Source organism: Taudactylus pleione, unplaced genomic scaffold, assembly GCF_031769625.1.
Source record: "Taudactylus pleione unplaced genomic scaffold, aTauple2 ptg000095l, whole genome shotgun sequence".
Taxonomy (NCBI): Eukaryota; Metazoa; Chordata; class Amphibia; order Anura; family Myobatrachidae; genus Taudactylus; species Taudactylus pleione.
The window spans coordinates 5394121-5416777 of NW_028284497.1; the positions used below are offsets into that span (position 1 = coordinate 5394121).

General features: G+C 44.6%; 1 protein-coding gene across 5 annotated transcripts in view; it reads right to left on the minus strand.

The window, feature by feature from the left end:
- The window catches only part of LOC148526528 (ubiquitin carboxyl-terminal hydrolase CYLD-like), a 43280-nt gene extending 40625 nt beyond the window's left edge, over positions 1-2655 (minus strand). For all 5 annotated transcript variants that reach the window (XM_088469925.1, XM_088469924.1, XM_088469923.1 and 2 more), the window contains exons 1-2: positions 2499-2655; positions 2335-2411 (exon numbers count right to left, since the gene is read on the minus strand). In XM_088469925.1, coding sequence (XP_088326051.1) covers positions 2335-2349 — 15 coding nt within the window. In that variant the 5' untranslated portion in view covers positions 2350-2411; positions 2499-2655. The remainder of the gene's footprint in view (positions 1-2334; positions 2412-2498) is intronic.
- Positions 2656-22657: the final 20002 nt, after the last annotated feature.

Consider the following 22657-nt stretch of genomic DNA (forward strand, 5'->3'; position numbering starts at 1 on the left):
CAAAAACAATTGCTTCTATATTATTATAGTGTTCGTTCTGGCACCCTGCACCTGTCACAACCCGTGCAGTTCCTCTTTCCTACCTGGGGTGTCGCTCTCTGTTCTGGTGCTTCTAGCACACTCAGCTGAGGCAACAAACTAGACCATAGTGTGCTAAAAGCACTAGAGCAGAGAGTGACACCCAATGTAGGAAAGAGGAACTGCACGTGTTATGACAGGTGCAGGGTGCTAGAATGAACACTATTATATCATAAGGGCAAATAAGATGAAGATAAATTAAGAAAGATTCTAGCAATAAATAACATACTTATTTAACGTGATATTCATATTTCATTTGCCTTATTTGCAATTAACTATTTTTTCATCATTCTGTAGCCATCAGAATGCTTTGCATAATAAAATATTGAGGTTCATTCATTTAAACGCTACAGGAAAACAAGCATACAAGAAAAAGCAAGCTCGTCATACAAAGTAGTAATTACGCCCTCTTCTGGTAAAGTTTACAAAGTGTAGCCCGTAGCCTACAATCTTCAGCTGGCGTTAGCTGCGGGCCGAGCTTGGTAAATCCGACAGCATCGCATCCTCCATAGAAACCTATAAAGTTTGTGGCTGCTTTTGGAAATGGAGGGACCGCATCAGATATCGGAGAGACCCACTGCAATCACTCCATAATACATCTGGGGGATACTAATATTTGCAGGTATCTCCCAAAAACAGGTGTTTTTGGGCAATATCCCACAAATATTTAATGATAAATAGGCCCCTTATACCCCTTTTATACCAGAGCTAAAACCCGGGTTATTGCAGGGTTAACCCGGGTAGCTCCTTGGTGTAATAGGGGAAAGGGTTGGATTGCCGGGTCGGGTGACCCGCCAATCCAAACCAGGTTGCACAGTTAAACACGGGAATAACCCTTTAAACCCTGCAGGGTAAACGGCGCGATCCAGATCACGGTGACCTGGATCATGCCGCATGCCTGCCAATTGGCCGGCTTCAGTGGAGCTTGGAGATGACGTGATCTCCAAGCATCCACTTCAATGCTGGGTCTCTGCAGACCCAGCTCCGGTGTGAACGGCGCCAGCTCAGGAATATCTTGGGTCGGCGCCAGGGAAATTCCGGGTCTGAGCCGGATGGGAACATTGTTCCAACCTCCGGGTCAGACCCGGAATTTCGGTCTAAAAGCGGTATTAGTGTATTTCATAACTCGCAACATGACCCATTCTAAAGCTGGCCACACATCTAAAGATTATCTGTCCAACCAGCCAACTAGTTGATTGGTTGGAATGAAAATCTGGTAATGTATGGTAGTAAATGACAATCAGCAATTTGCTCCCAAACGCCTGAAAATTGAAATTTTCATCTGTTTTCTGGCATTTAGGAGCAAATTGCTGATCATCAGTTACTTCCATACGTTACCAGATTTTCATTCCAACCAGACAACTAGTTGGCTGGTTGGACGGAAAACACGCAGCGATATTTTGGACGACGGAACGATAACGATATCGTTGTCGTCCAAAATTTAATTCAGTTTCTGCCCCAAAACGGTGAACGATAACTACCAATGCGCGCTCCCATTTGTAGTTGGTAGTTATCGTTCATCGCCTGAACCTCCCATCCAACCAGACAATATTGTCAGGTTTAACATGTAGGAGGGTGCCCAGCACTGAACGATATCGTTCATGATATCACTCAGTGTTTGTGCTCAGTGTCGTTGACGACACTGAGCACACCCCTACCAGCCTACCGGGGACACACAGGACAATGTCGCTCATGGAGCTAATCGTCTATGCAGCTTTAGAGGGACAAAAGCTCTATTCCTGGTCTTCCCACCTAATTTATGATTGTCGTCATCTGTGTTGAACTAGTTAATTGATAAGAAAGGTGTTTTAACACAGGTGACGGCAATTATAAATAAGGCGGTAAGTCCAGGAACAGAGCATATGTGTTGTAACTTCCTCTTGGTTATATAGTACTTTGTGTTCTGTTAATTGTGTGGGGTTGTAAGATATTACCCACACCATACACAATTAGCAGAATGCAATATACGTCCAAAACCAGAGAAAGTTACAACACTGAACTACACTACATTCGATGCTGCCCATCCTACACAGCACTAGGCTATAACTGTTAACACAGCATATTCAGGAAGCAAGGCCCAGAGATCACAGTCACTTGGGTGCTCTGTACATAGTATAGTCACAGTGGGACTTTCATGGTTTGCGCTTTGAAATGTGTAGAAATTCACTTTACAGAAATGAGCTCTTTCTCCTCCCCCGGGATGTATCATCTCAGCCCTCTCTGCATATAGCATGTATTACTGCTCAGCATACTCACATGTCTGCCTGTCATGTGCGATTCATACTACTTGGTGACGGAAACTGTTCCGATTTAGGATCCTTCCCTGCCAGGCACTGCAATGAGCAGGAAGACACAGTTAGCACATAGCCGCCCCTCTCGGAGTTGTTCTCCACCAGTGGCCGCCTGCACTCACTTCTCACCTGTAACCTTAGGTAAGCTAGTGAGCGAGAGTGATAGCTGCCATGTAGCCCGGCTCCCTTCCCGTCCTGTGCTCTCTCCGCACTACTGCAGTCAAACGTCAATAAGTTACCGAAATCACATTAGTCAGACGGGGAATGTACAACAAGGAAGTGGGCACTGCAGCAAACAGCCAATCAGTTATAGGCAGAAGTTGTGGGAGCCAATGGCGGAGCAGGCTAAACAGAGACGGTGGGGTGTGGAAAGTCCCATTCAAGGTGTAATTTGTACCTTTTACAATGTTCCTGATTTCTGCATCTAATATTATAAAGTGATTAGATAAGGAAAGAGGAAGTGTAAGGGGGCTTATTTATTAATTATTAAGTTTTAGACACAAAACGTTTTTTTGGGCGTGATAATTAATGAGCGCCCGGTTTGATATTCAATTGTTCTGGGCACTCATTAATTATCGCCCCCTTCGCTGACTAAAAGACGAGGTTTAGCCATCTAAAACGGCTAAACCCGTCTTCATTTCTGGTTAGGGCGCCCTAACCAGGGTGTTTCAGACATGCTTCTGCTCGCGCACTCCTGAGTGCGTGCAGAAATGCCGGCGGCTGTCGCGCCCTGACAGAGCAACAATTGAATTGCTCTGTCGAGTGTCTAAAAAAAAAATGCCACTGGCAGAACATTTGAATCGCCCCAATAGAATGTATTAATCGCTCTCCCCATTCTTATGTATAGGGAAGCAATGTGTATACTAATTAGGGGCACCGCTGGAGAAATCTTAGATTCTCCACAGTAAACCCTTCTGTGAATAAGGAGAGGCAGTGAAAAGCCCTGTTATCACTGATAAATGGCTCTTCACTGCTACATGAATAGACTCCTATATCTTTTTTATTTACATGGGATGATCAAGTTTTAAGCACATATATGTATACCTGGGAATGTTTTCTGTGTTCCCAGTGAGAAGATGGCTATACTGTATCTGTTTTATTTACGTGGGATGGTCACGTTTTAAGCGCTTATATGTATACATGGGACTGCTTTCTATATGTTTCCAGTAGGAAGATGGCTATATCTTTTTTATTTATGTAGGATGAATAAAAAAGATATAGGGGCATATGTATCAAAGCTTGATGTGAGATAAAATTGTGAAATATATATCACCAACCAATCAGCTCTAAACTATCATTTCTTAAACACAGCCTGCAAAATGTAAGTTAGAAGCTGATTGGTTGGCGATATATATCTCACAATTTTATCTCACATCAAGCTTTAATACATATGCCTCATAATCATCTTCTCAATGGAATCATATAGAAAACTGTCCCATATATCATACTTGCTGACAATCAGCTCCCTCCTTCCGGGAGGGAGCTGATTGTCGGCTAACAGCGGGGGGCGTGTCAGGACAGTTGTGACACGTTGATGCGGAGCCAGGGTGGGGCCGCACGACCGTGGCCCCGCCCCTCTTCACAGTGCCATTATTTTCGGCACTGTGAAGCAGGGGACTGGGCCACGGTGACGTGATTCAGCGGCAATCGCGTCACCGACACCCCTGCTAAAGGGATTTCTACTGTATTCTGGGGGGAGGTCGGGAGGATTGGGGAATGTCGGGAGGCTTGCCTGCCTTTTCAGGGGGCGGGGAGTGGCACCTGATATTCGGGAGGCTCCCGGGCCAAATCGGGAGAGAAGGCAAGCCTGCCATATATACGAAAATGTGCCTAAAACGCGATCATCCCACATAAATTTAAATTGATGTTTTGTCACTTAGGGTGTCTTAGTTACATATAATTTGATGTTATATGTGTTTTTTAGTTTGTAAAACTTGAAATTTAGTTAAAAAATACTGTAATCTAGTGTATTGGAGGTGAGCTACAGGTAATCTTCCTGATCATCTCTTTCTCTGATCCACTTTTTAGTACAACCTGCCGCTGACCTTCTGCAGCAGACGGAGAGGTGGCTGGAGACCCAGGGATACACACATTATTACTGCAGCACCGGTTTGGCCCTGCTCTGTGGTACCTGAAGCTGGCTCATCACCCTCAGAGGTAACTGGCACCCGGGAAGGTGAGGTGACCAGGGCGATTGGAAATCACTATAGCCAGTCTATTGTGTATAGATACATTTCTAACATTATGAGATACACACTTTTCATTTGGCACTGGAGGCTGCTGTGTGTATTGTGTGTTTTATCAATATTTAATATTCCCATAGGTATAAGTCAACATACTTCTATTGTATTTTCTTAGGATAATGCAATTTATTTTCATTAATCAGAGTTCAATACTATGATATTTTGGGGATTGGTTATGGAATAGAACAAGTCACCAATTGTAAGACTTTTGCAGTATTGTTGAATCTGGTGGTGATTCAGTAGTGGACGGACTCTCATGAGACCCGAAAAGAAATCCCCTATAACTGGGTCTTTTCACCCATTAACAGTATAGTTAATGCAGAGGTCCATGAACTCTATGTGTTTACGACAACATTTGTCGTCCCTTTTTAACGAGTGTTAAAAAGTGGCTCGGGTGATAAAGGGTTTCTAATTGAATATTCTCAGGAGATAAAGCCCCAGGCTATCACCTTTTTTACCCCCAATAACTTTGCAGGGCTTATTGAAGCTCCCCCATAGATCCCTATAACTTTATCTTCCTTTGGAACCTAAAAGCACATAATAGATGAATTTTATGACCGTTAGATAACAACATGGATGTCTGTTTGTAATTTTTAAATTATGGACTACAGCTGTTAAGGGGCCTATCCATTAGCAGATCTTTTCAAAAGATGAAAGACAAAAGATTTCTCTTTTGAAAATTCCTGGGGCTGCTGTGACAGATATCTGTCATGTACATGACAGATTTTTACGAACGACGAGTGATATTCTGGGAGTGGAATTTTTTTTCTCTTTCTATTCATTTTCATTAAAAATATCGTTCGTCGTTTACGGCGACAGATATTCCTATTATCTGTCAGCGATAAACGATAATTGACCAACATGTTGGAAAGACAAAATTTGTCGGCCGCGGGAGTGCGCATTTACATCGTTCAGAGCCTATCCATTAGCAGATAAATTGAACGACTAAACGATAAATCGTTCAGACTGAATGATAAATCATTAATCGTTCAAAATTATCTGCTAATGGATAGGCCTCTTAAGCCAGACATTTCAACCTTTTAAGAAAAGTGCATTTGGTGTCTATGGTTTCCCTGGAGAAAACTATATATATATTTTAGAGAAAAGTATACAAAAACAAAGCATAGCGTACAAGTAGTTGCTACTTCTGTGCATTCTAGTTACACAAAATGTAGCAATCTGCATTTTTATTTTTTCTTTCTAATAGTTGTACATGAGCAATGTGTCCATACCGTATTGTAAGCTGCTACAGTTTTAGAACTCCAACGTAAAGTAGAACTGCCTCTGGGATATGTTTTTGTGTACGAGGGTTCTGCCTGATGGGATGGGTATGGGATGCCGGCACTAGGGATCCCCGCAGGGTTAGGATACGACACCTGTTGGTAGGTTTTATAACCCTCCCCCTCTCCCTACCCCTAATCCTCCTTCCCCGTTGCCTGACCCTAACCTTCCCCTCTAGTGCCTATACCTCACCTTCCCCTCCCCGCACTCTAAGCCTTACCCTCCCCCCTTAGTGCCTAACTCCTAACCCTCCCACCAACCCCGCTACTTACCTTCAGGGGGGGTTCCCATGTATGCGGAAGGTGTTTTCAAGAATGCAGGTAGTAGCGGCAGGTGCATTTTTGAAGAATTTTTAAAAATCATTTGAGGGACTTAAAAATATGCTTGCACCCACTTTCATGTATCCCAAATTTGATGGGCATAGTTATTTTCCCCCCCAAAAATAGATAACTGCTATTCTTCACCCCTTCTTCACAGGCGCATTTATGCACCTGCCACGGCTATTTAAAAACTCCGACTACCTTTAGCAAGCCAAATCGGGGGTACCCATACTGATCCCCCATGTCAGACCATCTTTAGGGGGGTACCAGGATGATTTCCCGAAAATTGCCAGGACTTTTCGATACTTACCTTTCCGCCAGGGCCCGTTTTCTCTGGATCCTAATTGAATACTGGGATAAGCGCCCGACACTTTATCCCAGTAAAAAACGGTGATGATGGCAAAAAGTTCGACCTGTGACTTTTCGCCTCTAATTGAATATGGCCCCAAAAAAAAAAAATCTGTAGGGCCATATTCAATATGGGGTGAAAAGTCCGTTATGACGTATTTTTCCCTGTTTCACTTATTCCCATATTCAATTACAAAGACTTTTCGCAGGTGCGAAAAGTCTTTGTTAAAAAACGGGGATAAGTTTTCACCATGTAATACATGGCGAAAAAAAGTGCAGATTTGGGGTTTAGGGGTATAGGCTTAAAAAAAATAGCGTGCAGCCTTTTTAATGCCCCCTTAAAGTAATCTGTGTCAAACATTTTTTTGAAAGTTCTTTAGGACACCCCAAAAAATGTACTTTAATTTTTGGGGAAAAATAAATAAATATTGGGGGACAAACTTCTAAACTAGTGAAATCGATCCAGTGGGGCTTCCCAAGTATGCGGCAGGTGTTTTCTAGAATGCAGCTAGTAGCGGCAGGTGCGTCTTTGAAGAATTTTCAAAACGCACTTTAGGGACTTAAAAATATGCTTGCATCCATTTTCATGTACCCCAAATTTTATGGGACTAGTTTTTTTCCCTCCAAAAAAAAGCTAAGCGCTATTCACGAAGCCGCATTTATGCACCTGCCGAGGCCATTTAAAAACCCCGACTACCTTCAGTAGGCAAAATCAGGAGCACCCATAGTAATTCCCCATGTCAGATCATCTTTACGGGTGGCCAGGATGATTTCCCGAAAATTCCCAGGACTTTTTCGATACTTACTTTTCCGCCGGGTCCCGTTTTCGCCGGATCCTAATTGAATACTAGGTTAAAGAGGGCACGCGCCCGATACTTTATCCCAGAAAAAACAGCGATGATGGCGAAAAGTCCGACCTCAGACTTTTCGCCTCAAATTGAATATGGCCCTAAGGGGTCTATTTACTAAGCTGTGTTAGGAGATAAAGTGAACTGAGATAAGGTACCAGCCAATCAGCTCCTAACTGCCATGTTACAGGCTGTGTTTGAAAAATGACAGTTAGGAGCTGATTGGCTGGTACCTTATCTCCGTTCACTGTATCTCCCAATAAAGCTTAGTAAATAGACCCCTAATTTTCCCTAATTTTCCTACATGTTATCTGCAAAGTATGCTGGCAAGTGGCTATATGTACTTATTACTCTCCGTAAATATGTTAATCTGCTGTTTAGCATAGTGTAGACCAGAGCTGTAGCTAGACTTTTTGTAGCATGTGTATCTTTACACGGAGCACCCGTCGCTGGCCGGGTCTCGCGCATGCGCAGTGGGGGACCATTGACCCGCTTGCGAGTGCTGTGCGCTCGCGAGCGGGTCTGAATCAGGCCCTCTGTGCGTAATAAATTTACGTTACATGCGGCGTACTCTTTGCCTCTCCCTCTGCTTGGCAATAATAACTTTCAAAATGGTTATGCGACGCATCCCTTCCGATTGTGGGACTCCCGGGGCTTATGCACGATTAGACAATTATCTCACTCCTCCCTTAAACGTCCTCTCACATTTACACAAGCTCATAATGAGTTTGACTTCCTTCAAACTTGCAATTTTGCTTTCCTCCGCATTCAGTATGTAATACCGCCGCCCGCATGGCCGGCAGTTCGAATCCCGGCAGCGTGAGGCCGACAGAGGAATAGATCCCGGCAGCTGATCGTCCCCAGGTAAGTACTAACTAAACTAATTCTACCCCCTAACCCTCCCTTAGGGGTGCCTAACCCTAACCTCCCCCCCAAGTGCCTAACCCTAATCCCCCCTCTAAGTGCCTAATCCTAACCCCCCCTTCCCCGCTGCCTAAACCTAAGTCCCCCGGGGGGATGCCTAAACCTAACCTCCCCCCGGGGTGCCTAACCCTAACCCTCCCTCCCCCTAGCCTAACCCTCCCTGGGGGGTGCCTAGCCCTAAGTCCCCCCTGGGTGCCCTAAACCTAACCCCCCCCCCCCCGCGACTGTCCGCTCGCGGCGCCCGGCATCCCTTCGATCGGGATGTCGGGTGCCGGTCTCCCGGCGTCGGGAAAATGACAGGCGTCTACATTTTAGACGCCTGTCATTTAACCCTAGCCGGGATTGTGGAGTCGGGAAGCCGGCTGTCGGTATTGCGTCCGCAGGCTTCCTAAACGTATACCTATCCTCCAAGCACAACACTACACTAGCAAAGTTATGTCTTTTTTTTTATCTCCCCTGGATTGGGACAACCAATTGGATACCGCATTTATTTTGGTGGGATACTCTGGCAAAGCTATAACCAATTTTTATGGCATATTAAGGATCCCCCATTTCTCAGGAAAATTTACAACAGGTATCAGTAAATGGCAGACGCACTTCCCGCATCTCACGGAAGAGGACATCATGCGCACTCTGCAATATTCTCTCCGTACTGTGCCTGCCACTACTTATAGAGTGTTCTATAGAGGATACCTCTCTAATAACCGCTGTCAATTGATTGGTATGTCAGATTCCTCAGTATGTCCAAAGTGTGCACTTCATGGAGCGACACTGTTTCATTGTTTATGGGACTGCAATCCCATTAAAACATTTTGGTTGGCTGTGAAGCAATTTGCTTTGGCAGACCTAGTCAATTATATTCCAATAACCCCGCAATGGGCAATTTTGGGTCACCTTACAGTCGGCTCTAGAGTCTCTGTGGGATGTAGAAAACTGCTTTTGATCATCTCCACTGTGACCAAGAAGTGCATACTTCAACAGTGGATTCAACACACCCCATCCTCAATTTCTATGTTTAAGGATAAATTATTCTACATATTTCGGATGGACTGGGTTGAAATTTCCCTCCACAAAACTGAAAAATTTAAAAAATTTTCTCTGTTTGGGAAAGCTTTATTGACACCCTAAACGATGATTTGAAAAAACAAATACATCACTGATATAAGCCAACATTATGGTATGAAACAAGATTGCTGTTGCTGGATCCCCCCATTAATATCATTTAATGTATGGCGAGGAGGTCTTGTTCCGGATGCACGCGGCTCATCCCCTATCCCCCGCCTCCCCCCTTCCTTTCTCCCTTTCTTTTCTTTTTCTTTTCTTCTTGTTATCTTTCTCAATCTTCGTGGTTCCAAGTAAATGCTGGAAATAGACACAGGTCTTTTCATTGATTAGACAAATATATAGATATAGCAGGTTGAGGAGCCAAACTCGTACATCTTAATAGATACCCCTACACTGTATGCTTTTGGTGAAATAACAATCAGATACTGTTGCATTCAAACTTGTATATGTTATATATTTCTATATCTTACAAACAATTTTGAAAACTGTACACGTGTTTGGAAAATGATATATCTTTATATGTTATGTGTATTGTGCATTGTATATGCCAAAAATAGCTTTACAGCCTATTGATTGCACCACACTATCTCGAAGTCTATGCATTTATAGAGACTGTCTGTTTACAATGCTATAATTACACCTATTATAATACATTGTATTTTATTGAATCTGTTTCCAATAAAAACAATTTGGAAAAAAATTAAAACAAAAGAGCAAATATTCTCTCACAATATAGGAATCATGTCCAGTCTATCAGTAAGCAGGAGCCACCACTGACATGTGAGATGAGGAATCTCTCCATCAACTTTCACAGGAAGAATGCAGTAAGCAATTGCAACTACAAATACTATTGCACATGCCTTGTACTGGCCTATGCAGTATGTGTTGATTTTAACTTTCTACTATTAATTAGAGATGAGCAGGTCCGGTTCTCCAAGAACCGGACCCCCCCCCCCCCACCACCCCGAATTTGAGATTCGAACCAAGATCCGAACGCAGCTCGAGGTTTCCTGTGTGACTCGGATCTCAATACGATGCAAAAACATCATCCTCCTGCTGTCGGTTACTCGCAGGTTTCAGATTATATAAAGGTCCCCGCTATCAGCGCCATTTTCACTCCGGCTGTGGAGAGAAAAGCTGTCAGTCACTCAGTGTGTGTGTCCAGTCGGGGTCTTGGGCTGAAGGCTGCTGCTGTGTTGTCCATAAAGGGGCTTAGGCTGCAGTATATAAAGGGGGCTTCCTTCAGTGGGTGCTGCAGCTGCTGTGTCACTTGCCCTGTCAATTAACTGTGGCTGCTGCTGTGTTGCTGTCCTGTCCATCAGGCTAGGGCTGCAGTCCATTAAGGGGTGCTGTGTTGTCCAGGGGGGGGGTGCATTGTCAATCAGGGGTGCTCTTCCCCAGTGTAAAAAAAATATGAGTGCTTTTTTTGTGTGTGTGCGCTATTATTGTTTGGTGACACTGCCGGCCAGACCACAGTTTATTGTCCACATATTGTGACACTATAAGTCGTCGTGCAGTGTGTTATTCTTATTCATAAAAAATATTGTGACACCGTAAGTGGTAGCGCAGTGTTTTACTCATAAAAAATGTTGTGACACTGTAAGTGGTAGTGCAGTGTAATATTGAACTTTTCACTTCTTTCCTCAATCGTGAATAAATGATTAGTCTACACACCGACTACAAGACCACAAGAAAGAGCTCAACAACATGCGTTATATAAATCATAATGACATCACTGTAAGTGGCAACACAGTGTGTTATTCTTTTCTTATTCAGAAAAAAATCTTGTGACATTAAGGGCCAAATGTAATAGGGTGAGAGTTTAGAAAAGTGAGAGTTTCTGACACTTTTTAAACTTTGCCAATGTAATAGTGTCCAAAAACAAAGTAACAGAGCGAACTTGCATATTTTTTTAGACTTAAAAAACTCTCACGATTTAAAATCTCATTCAGATGTTTTCCCATTTTGAAGATAAAACTCAACCAATGTGAGAGTTTACTGCTAAACTCTCACATTTTCTAAACTCTCACCCTATTACATTTGGCCCTAAGTGGTAGTGCAGTGTGTTATTTTTTTCTTATTCATAAAAAATCTTGTGACACTGTAAGTGGAACCGCAGTGTAATATTCACAATTTTACAATTTAATAACACAAAATTAGAAATAAAAAAATTTTGCTTTTCACTTCTTTCCTCAATCGTGAATAAATGCAACTGGGTGACTGCTATCAAACTTGCTCCCCCTTGCAAAGGATTGTTTAACAGTCAATTGTTTTTTAAAGTACTACTAGTAGTCTTCCTGGTCCCCTTCTGGGATGAAAATCCACTCCCAGCAGCAGGCATAGCGCTCAAGGATTCTTCTGGAGAAAGGACTGATGTGAATGATTTAAATATTTTTTGTAAATGCCTCCCCTCCTCCCTCATAAATTTGCTTCGGAATAAAAAAAAAAAATTAAATTTACTACTAATCAAATCTTCCTATCCCTGCCTTCAACTACATATATACTCCAACTCCCTCAGGCCTCTTGAATAATAAAAACATTTGTTTCCTGATGTGCCATGTTGGAAGTTGAACTGCCACGTGTTTGTGCCGCCCACTGCTGCCACTTAGCTTATAGCCAGCTAACTTGGTGCAAATGTTGGGCCTAGACCGGATGAAAACAATATTGTGAGCTGTGAGGTGGTCAAAATTGACTGGAAACTAGTGAAAATTAATGTTATTGAGGTTAATAATACTGTAGGAACAAAAAACACACAAATTATGTGATTTTAGCAGTTTTTAGCAATTTTTGAAATAAGAAATACAGATCCAAAACCAAAACACGCAAGGAGTGGTTTTGGCAAAACCAAATCTAGATCCACGAGGAGATACAGATACAAAACCAAAACACGGGGGTCAGTGCACGTCCCTTCTATTAACTATTATTATTCACTTGCTGTATTGGAACTTCCTTTTCTGTTAGCCAGTGCCCTTCAGTCTGTACACCTGTGATGGTGAACTGCGGTGTCTCTTATCCCTGGTGCAACAATTTGGCTGCTAGTACTGCAGAAGATGTTTTAAACATTGAGATATTTGCTCTTTTTACTCAATTTATCCTTAAGTCAGTGTTTTAGTATATTTGTGTTACCAACCGCGTTTCTGCCTGATAAAGTAGCGCCCGGACAGGGTGGGGTTACTTCAGGACGGGACGATCAGCACGCCTCAGGAGGTGAGGTCAGGGTTGTCCGACTGGTGATTGGTGCTCCTGGGTATTTCTACCCGCTGGATCCCTGCTGCATTGCCGACTATATTGGATTCCTGATCCCATCGGCTGTTGCATGGTCAGCACTCTACTTACCTGCTCCTTGACATGCTGTTGTCCTGCCGTCCCTGTGCTCTCTTGGATTCGAGACCGGCTTCTCTGGCTTCCGCCGCATCGCAGATGATTCCTCGTCTCAGACCAGCTTCCCGACTCTCCTGCTGCCGGTGGCTCTCCGCAGCATCAGCTGATTCCTGCCGCTGGACGCTCCCTCATCTCGGACCAGTTTCCCTGACTCTCCGTGCTGCCAGTGTCTCTCTGCAGCATCAGCTGATTCTTGGCACTGGGCGCTCCCTCGTCTCGGACCAGTTTCCCCTGTCATCTCTGTGCTGCCTCCGGCTCACCTAACCACAGCACCATCGGGGACCACCAATATCAGCTAATTAGCCGCACCACCGGCCCCTTGGCCACACCATCAGCCCCTTGGCCGCACCATCGGCCTGTTGGCTATCAATACCGACCCCTTGGCCGCACCATCGGCCATGTTGGCTATCAATACCGGCTCATTAACCGCACCATTGGCCCCTTGGTCGCACCATCGGCCTATTGGCCACCAGCATCGGCCTATTGGCCACCAACATTAGCCCCTTGGCCAAACCATCGGCCCCTTGGCTGCAACATCTGCCTATTGGCCATCTACATTGGCTTATTAGCCCCACCATCAGCCTCTTGGCCATGCCATCGGCCCCTTGGCCACACCATCGTCCTATTGGCCACCAACATCGGCTTATTAGCCGCACCATCGCCTATTGGCCACCAATATCGGCCCCTTGGCCACACCATCGGACCGTTGGCCGTGTCATCGGCTCACCAGCCATCATCATCGGCTTATTAGCCGCATCATCGGTCCATTTATCACCCTCATCGGCTCATTAGCCACAGAACTAGCTTGCAGGTCGCATTATCGGCCACACCATCGGCTTATGTGTCACTTTAAACTGTATTAGCAGTTATTTCTCCACAACAACAGGATATTCAGCTATCCAAGCTCCTTCTTGCCGAACCATCGGCCTTCTTGGCACCTCAGATTCAACACCTGCTCTTGGTTACTCCCCGTCTATCCGGACTCTAGACGGTTTCCTTAAAAGGTATATCCGGAGACCGTAACAACTTGTACACATGGGGCCGTATTCAATTAGAAGCGAAAAGCTGAGATCCGCAAAAAAGTATCACCGATTGCGACTTTTCGCCAGTCGGAAAATTCTCTCCGTTTTCAATTCCATCCGCTTTTTGCCTACGCGGAAAGTCAATGCAATGTAATAGGCGAAAAATATTTGCCTCTAGAATAGCAGGAGAAAAGAAGTGCAATTCTTTATGCCATTCTTCACCATTTGTGCAGAGACGCTAATTAGAGGCAATTGTGCGAACTTAAGTACCCCAAACAGTTTTATTAGGAGTAATCAGGCACTACTACATTGATCCCCAATGTTTCTGCATATTTTTGGGGGGTTCAGGCTGATTTCCCCTATTCTGACACCACTTTTTGCCTGTTCTGACTTTGCGTGTCGCGGTTTTCGCGTCTTCTGGAATTGAATAGGGCGAATAGCGGGTACGCGCACGATAAGTTTCCACGGCTAAAATACGCGATGTGGGCAAAAAGTCTGGCATGTTAAACTTTATCACGGGTGCAATTCTAATTGAATACGGCCCATAGTATTGTATTGATATATGTAGGTTTCAACAAGTACAGCATAGGTAAACGCAGGGAGATTTCCAGTTGCCGGAAACACACTTCCCCTAGCCAGCAGTTCAAATCATGACCATAATTAGTAGTATACAGTATAAATTTACTAGAGCCATGGCCACATTATGCAGTATAAGGGACGGAATAGATCTGATGCACGTGCCTAGTGGCAGGGGCTCTTCCTATCTAGTCTGCTGTGTGTGTGGATCTGAGCGCACAATCGGCTCACCAGACCAGAGAACAACTAACCACACAGGGGTCTAACCATGAGCTGGGTGAATGTGTGCTTAGAAAGCTCAGTTCTATCTCCTGCTGGTTATATTATGTATGTGCTGTATATTTATTATGGGATGTTTAACCTTTTCCTCACCACTTATCTTAGTTATCTATATTAATATAATAAGAACATTGTGTCTGCCTGTTTGTTCCAAATCGGCGCAAAAACTATTGAACCGATTTTCATGAAAACTGCATCATTATGTAGTGGAAACCCCTAGAAATAGCTGACCAATAACTAAAACAAAATGTATTATTAAAGAGCCCAATCAGCGGCTCTGGACATATATGTACCTGTACACATTGGGCCCCAATGTGTACAGGTACATATATGTCCAGAGCCGGTGCTAGGTTCTCCTGCCTCTCCTCCGGACTCCTGGACTTGCTCCAATCTTGTTGACAGCAAATTCTGACTGAAAACCTGTAAAAACTAAACATTTAAAATTGAACACAAGTTTCTGCTCCTGTTAATAATTTGCTATTGATTATTTTATACATATATATATATATATATATATATATATATATATATATATATATATAGGAGAAGTTCAGATAAATGTATTTTATGGGGCATACGTGAAGTATTTTGACACAATTTTGATGCTATCATTTATACAATTACCCGTCAAAATCTTGAAACTGTCGATAAGGAAAATACAGACAGACGTGTACTGGGAAAAAACCTTTGTGTCAAAACACTGGCCTGGCTCCGTTCCCATATAAATAATAATCTTGCTTTGGGAGCGGAGCTAGGCCAGTGTTTTGGGGTTTTTATTATTTTATGTCAGGGCAAAATTCAGTTTATTTCCTTTGTGTACTATGCAGGGTAAAAGCAAAGTCTGTCTGTTACATTCTGTAGTTTTGTCCATGGAAAACTACATAGTGCTTACTGTGTTTATGTGAACTATTTGTGGGCCACTAAAACCCACTTTGTTACAGTACAAGTGTGCACACGTAAACGTAGTATGCTCCTATGTAGGCCGAATCTCCAGATACACTTCTCAGGATACGTATCGCTGTAGCTTCTGTCGCCCTGGTGTAAAGTGTTGATGTTTATGATCATCACCAGAGCTATTTTTATTAGTTATCAAAAGACAATGGCCCTCATTCAGAGCTGCTCGCAAAAAGCGAGCGCTCGCTCTGAATGAGGGTGGACGCTTTATTTTTTAAAAACCGGCCTCCTGGCCGCTCGCTAAGCTGTGGGTGACCACCCACAGCTTTAGCGAGCGGCCAGGTGATGGTCACGATCATCGCGACCATTGGGCTTGCGACGAGACCCTTACGGTAGGGTCTCGTCTGCTGCAAGCCCCAGTGAGCTTCCTGCTCTAATAGAGCAGTTAGCTCACTACTGACATCACTGGTGATGTCAGTAGGGCCACCCACAAATGGCAGGCGTTCCTTCAGGAACGCCTCCGTTTGTCCAGTCATCCTCCCCGCCTACAAAACGGGGCGAGCTGTCAATCAACATCGACAGCCGCCCCGTTTGTAGCGAGCCCCGGAGCGAGTGAATTTCTCACTCGCTCCAGGACTTGCGCACGTGCGTGTCACGCATAGCGCTTGCGAGCGGGTCTGAATGAGGCCCCATGTGTCCTCTGTGGTATCTGTGAGAGGATGTTTGTATAGATCACCACACACACTTTTCTGTGCAGCATGTAACCATCAAGTCACTTTATGAGTAGAACACATATACAACACTAACCAGGATGTAACAAGTTTCACCGGACATAGAGATGGCCATCGCATGGTTCACCATCAGTGGTAGGAAACCATCAACAGAAAACCATTAAGAGACATAACTAGCTGGGGACATATGAATGCCTCAGCACTCTAGGCAAACTTCTGCCTACTGCCCTCCCAATACCCACTTTTAGCTGAAAGTGTTGAGGTGGCGTCTTAAGGCGGGTGTCCACTAGACAATAAATTGTTCAGCGTCCGCAATATCATTCAGTGGGTAAGCCAACACAGACCAGCGACGCGCGCTCCCGCTGGTCTTTGACAATATCTTTAATCACCTGTATTTGCAGGGCAATCTGGCGACATCGTCAGGTTCTGCAACTACGGGGATGAGGGGGGGGGGTGCCTAACATTATTGTTAACGATATCATTTAGTGTGGATGCTCAATGTCGACACAAACACTAGACGATATCGCTCATGGAGCATATTGTCTAGTGGATACGCGCCTTTAGAAGTTCCACAGTCGACACTGTCAAAAAGAGATCCACCCTCACCCCCCAAAACAAAAAAATTTAAAAACAAACTATGCGCGACAGGCAGGCTGTAGTGTAGCTGGGGGACACAGGTGATAGATAGATAGATAGATAGATAGATAGATAGATAGAGCCTGATTTAAAGGTGGCCGCATTTAAAACACCAGGCACGCATATCGGAATTGCATGGCAATTAATGCCACTCCGATAGGTGTTCCTGGGCGGTGACTGGAGGCGTGGCTGTCATCAGTGGGCATATCGAAAGACGAGGTTTCACTGACACTTGTGGCCATATACCGTCAGACATTTTGAGCAACCATAGGGTTCCTCTGATGTCCAGCGGTGTGACTGATGTCCGCTAATGAAGGAGGTACGAAACAGCTGTCGGGACTAGTTCGTTTTGAGCATGGCTCCCCGGGTCCTCTCTCGGTCAGAGGTCATACATACTCAATATTATGTGCTGAGTATCACAACATGTGATAATTTTTTTATAACATTTTTTGTTTTTTTCTAAATGGTCTGCTGGATGTAGTCCTTGTTTCAACTGAACTTTACTTTTACAATTGATGTTGTCCGAGCACCCGGAACTGGAAAACTATATGAGATGAGTACAATTCTACCTGTTCGTGTTCTTTTTCTTTCTTTCTTTCTTTCTTTCTTTCTTTCTTTCTTTCTTTCTTTCTTTCTTTCTTTCTTTCTTTCTTTCTTTCTCTCTCTTTCTCTCTCATGAAGCTGCAGCTTGTCTTGGGTCTTGTTATGTGTGGAGTTTTTTTTGTGTTCACGGTGGGGGGGGGGGGAGGTTGCAGATGGGTGCCCTCCGCCAGGTTAAGCAAGTTTCAATGGGTCTCTCAGCCGGCAGTAGTGGCTTCCAGGAGAGTCAAGTCCATGCAGTATCAGCATGCCATCCCTCAGGTCCCTGCGCCCTTAGGCAGCTGCCTAATGGAAGCGCCGGCCCTGGCCAGGACACTGAAATAAGGAAGACGGGGCTAAATAGGCAAAATTATTGACATGTCACCATCGAACCTCTGCTATCGATGGTGGATAAACATCAGACCTCTACCATCGATGGCTAAACTATCAACCATTGGTGACAAACCAATGATGGTTGCTAACCCTCAATGATCGATGGCCATTTCTAGCCAACCAGTCTAAAACAAATAGGGGTCTAGTTACTAAGCAGTGTTATGAGACAGAGTGAAAAGTGATAAGTCTGTGATAAGGTGCCAGCCAATCAGCTCCTAACTGCCATCTCACAGGCTGTGTTTGATAAATGACAGTTGGGAGCTGATTGGCTGGCACCTTATCAGCCACCATCAGGCTGGGTTGGTCACACTGCCACTGGTAGACCCATAGAGCTGGCCACTGACACCACTGGTGTAAGGATCCAAAGAGTATGTGGCAGTGTATCCAATACATCACTAATTATAAATCTAAAAAGGTTAAGGTAAGAGGGGTAAATAATTCCTTGGTGGAAGACTTGAATTTGTTTAATTCTCAGCTTGATTAAAATAATAATAAGTCACTTGCTAAGCCCCAGAAGACTTGGGGGTCTATGTACTAAGCAGCAGGGGCTGGCTGGCAACTTTCAGCCTGGGGGGAAGACACAAACAAAAGGCCCAGCTTTTCTACCAGTGCGTGCAACAGAGAAATGGGTGTAATAAAAAATGTTGTGGGTGTGGTTTAAATAGCTATTGCAATTTGTGACAAACTGTTATGTAAAAGAGCCACGGATACATCACGTACAAGCCCGGGGTCAGTATGATTTTCTAATCCCGACAGCGGAAGCCCGGCAGGGGTGAATTTCCCGACCGCTAATTAAGGTAAGTATCACTACCCTAATTCCCTACCCTAACCCTCCTTTAGGGGTGCCTAACCCCCCTCTAAGTGCCTAAACCTAACCCCCCCTTCCCCACAGCCTAACCCTGTCTCTCGAGGGGGGGTGCCTAACCCTAACCTCCCCCCGGGGCTGCCTGACCCTAACCCTTACCTCCCGGGGGGTGCCTAACCCTAAGTCCCCCCGGGAGCCCCTAACCTAACCCTCCCCCCCCCACGCGGCTGTCCGTGTCTGGCTTACCTTGGATAGGTATGCCGGGTGTTGGGCTCCTGGCGTAGGTCTAATGACAGGTATCGGGATTTAGAAACCTGTCATTTGAACCTTGCCGGGATTAGACAGTCGGGATGCCGACGGTCAGCATTTAGACCGTCGGCATTCCGACTGCATCCCACCAGCCCCATCTCACCAATGCTGAGACTATTCTAGTGACCGATAAACAATACATGAAACATTCTAATTACTGATATACAATGCAGGGGCCGTTCCACTCCATATGCAAAAAAACTAATATTACTGAATTGAAATGATTTTTATTTTCACCTATATGCATTCTCCACAGGAGTTTGTACTGAGGCGCCCACTAGCGGTGCCTGAAAACCATTGCTTGTATACAAAGATGCACCATCAGTCATACCATCCATCTTCACAAGTAAGCACACACCGGAGCCTTCCTGTGAACAAATTCACAATCACAGGGCCTAGACACACCTGCTTCTGCCTCGCCATCCCCCCGTTACCTCCCACAACTGATCTATCAATCACACTGCATCCAAGTCCTCACTGCCACTGTCGCTGGTAATATCACTGTGCGCATGTACAGTGTGACTCATACACATGTGCTCTATTACAGGAATTGCTCAATCAGGCCCTATGTAGCATAATATGCCAAATACCTTTACCCTGCCTTCATTATGATGTTATCAATGCCTCAATATATACCCTGCAGTGTTTCCCATCCTCGGTCCTCAAGGCACACCAACAGTCCAGGTTTTAGTGATATCCATGCTTCAGCACAGATGGATAAATCAAAATAACTGAGGTACTAATTAAGGCCCTCATTCAGAGCCACTCGCTAGCGGCAGTACGCTCGTTCCAAGCGATGTTCGCACATCTGCGCATGCGTACGGATCGTTATACGCATGCGCAAACCAGTCAGTGCGGCCGAAATTCATGTGCTCGCAATATAGCGAATGCCTGCTATTTTGAGTGACAGAATGAGGCGTATGTGGGTGGTAACAGGGGAAGGTGCTTGAAAACGGGGAGTGGAGATCAGAACGCAGGCGTGCTTAAAGGTCAAAACGGGCGTTTTATGGGTGTGCATAATTAATACAGCAGCGTCATTGACCACGTCACTGGGTTATTTTATAGCCAGAACTGCTCGCAAGATTGTGGTAGCAAAAACCAACCACAAGAATAGCGAGCAGTTCATACGCTGGTCGATGTACTCGATTAATCTAATAAATAGCGGACATGACGTATGGTGCGAGCGGCCAGGGGGCGTTTTTAACAAATAAACGAGCGTATGTTTTGCTCGCTCGTTCAGACTTAGAGGTGTGAACAGACTGCAATTTGCGAACGGATCATTTGAATAGCCACCCCTTGTTTTTGAACGAACGACCGCAAATAGCGAACGGCTCTGAATCAGGCCCTAAGACACCTGTGCTCAAGTATGGCTATCCTCAAAACCAGGACTGTTAGTGTGCCTTGAGGATCGTGGTTGGGAACCCCTGTCCTAGCACACACAGTAACGCTACTGACATTATTTCTAAAATCAGAGGTAACATTTATCTGATAGAATATGTGGCCTACAGTAAAAAGGTAAGACTTCAAGAGCATTACAAGTCTCAGCAAAACAACCCCACACACACATATATCATACACACATAAGCAAGCACTCTCCCCACACACATATATACATATCATACACACATAAGCATGCACTCCCCCCACACACATATATACATATCATACACACATATATCATACACACATAAGCAAGCACTAGCCCCACACACATATATACATATCATACACACATAAGCAAGCACTCCCCCCACACACATATATACATATCATACACACATAAGCAAGCACTCCCCCACACACATATATACATATCATACACACATAAGCAAGCACTCCCCCCACACACATATATATATCATACACACATATATCATACACACATATATCATACACACATAAGCAAGCACTCCCCCCACACACATATATACATATCATACACACATATATCATACACACATAAGCAAGCACTCCCCCCACACACATATATACATATCATACACACATAAGCAAGCACTCCCCCACACACATATATACATATCATACACACATAAGCAAGCACTCCCCCCACACACATATATATATATCATACACACATATATCATACACACATATATCATACACACATAAGCAAGCACTCCCCCCACACACATATATACATATCATACACACATATATCATACACACATAAGCAAGCACTCCCCCCACACACATATATACATATCATACACACATAAGCAAGCACTCCCCCCACACACACATATATATATCATACACACATATATCATACACACATAAGCAAGCACTCCCCCACACATATATATACATATCATACACACATATATACATATCATACACACATAAGCAAGCACTCCCCCACACATATATATACATATCATACACACATATATACATATCATACACACATAAGCAAGCACTCCCCCCACACACATATATACATATCATACACACATATATCATACACACATAAGCAAGCACTCCCCTTCCTCCCTGATACACACATATATCATACACACATAAGCAAGCACTCCCCCACACATATATATACATATCATACACACATAAGCAAGCACTCCCCCCACACACATATATACATATCACACACACATAAGCAAGCACTCCCCCCACACACATATATACATATCATACACACATAAGCAAGCACTCCCCCCACACACATATATACATATCATACACACATAAGCAAGCACTCCCCTTCCTCCCTGATACACACATATATCATACACATATGAGCAGAACCCCCAGCTCTCACACACACATATATATATATATATACTATATCATGCACAAATAAGCAAGTACTACCCCTCTCACAACAAGCCACTTACCTGTGTTATATGAAGCTAATGTAGGCACTGCAGGCAGCCATGGCTACAGAGAGGAGCAGTGAATAGGAGGAGACATGGGTACTGGGAGGAGTCGGGAGAGGATGGAGTGGAATAGAGAAGGGAGCAGGAGAGGAGGGGCCAGACTGAAGGAGCTCAGGTCATTGGTGGCTGGCCCTAAGGGAGGGGCCAGCCACTGTAAAGCCCGGACAGCAGCAGCAAGCTGAGCTTTGTACTAGTGTAGAATAGATCAGGCAGGGTACTGCTGCTTGTGACTCGGACAGCTCTGCTCCGCCCCCAAAAATGCTGCATCTCTCTGGTCACACACTCGGAGCAGCCGGGAGTGTAATATACATGTCTCCCGGCTGCAGTCTCTCTGCGCAAGCGCAGCGCGCCTGCGGCCCACACAGACGGCACAAATGTACCGGCCCGGGGGGCAGGTGGCACCCTGCCCCCCGGCCCAGCCCACCACTGCTAAGCAATGTTATGAGACAGAGTGAAAAGTGATAAGTCTGTGATAAGGTGCCAGCCAATCAGCTCCCAACTGTCATTTATCAAACACAGCCTATGAGATGACAGTTGGGAGCTGATTGGCTGGCACCTTATCACAGACTTATCACTTTTCACTCTGTCTCATAACTGCTTAGTACATAGACACCTTGGTCTGAGGAATTACCTCTAGTGTTAGATGAATCGGCAGTTATGGAGTGGCTGCGCAGTTTTAACCCTGGTAAAGCTGAAGGTCCAGATGGAGTTCAAGGAAAGGTTCTTAGAGAGTGTTGCGAGC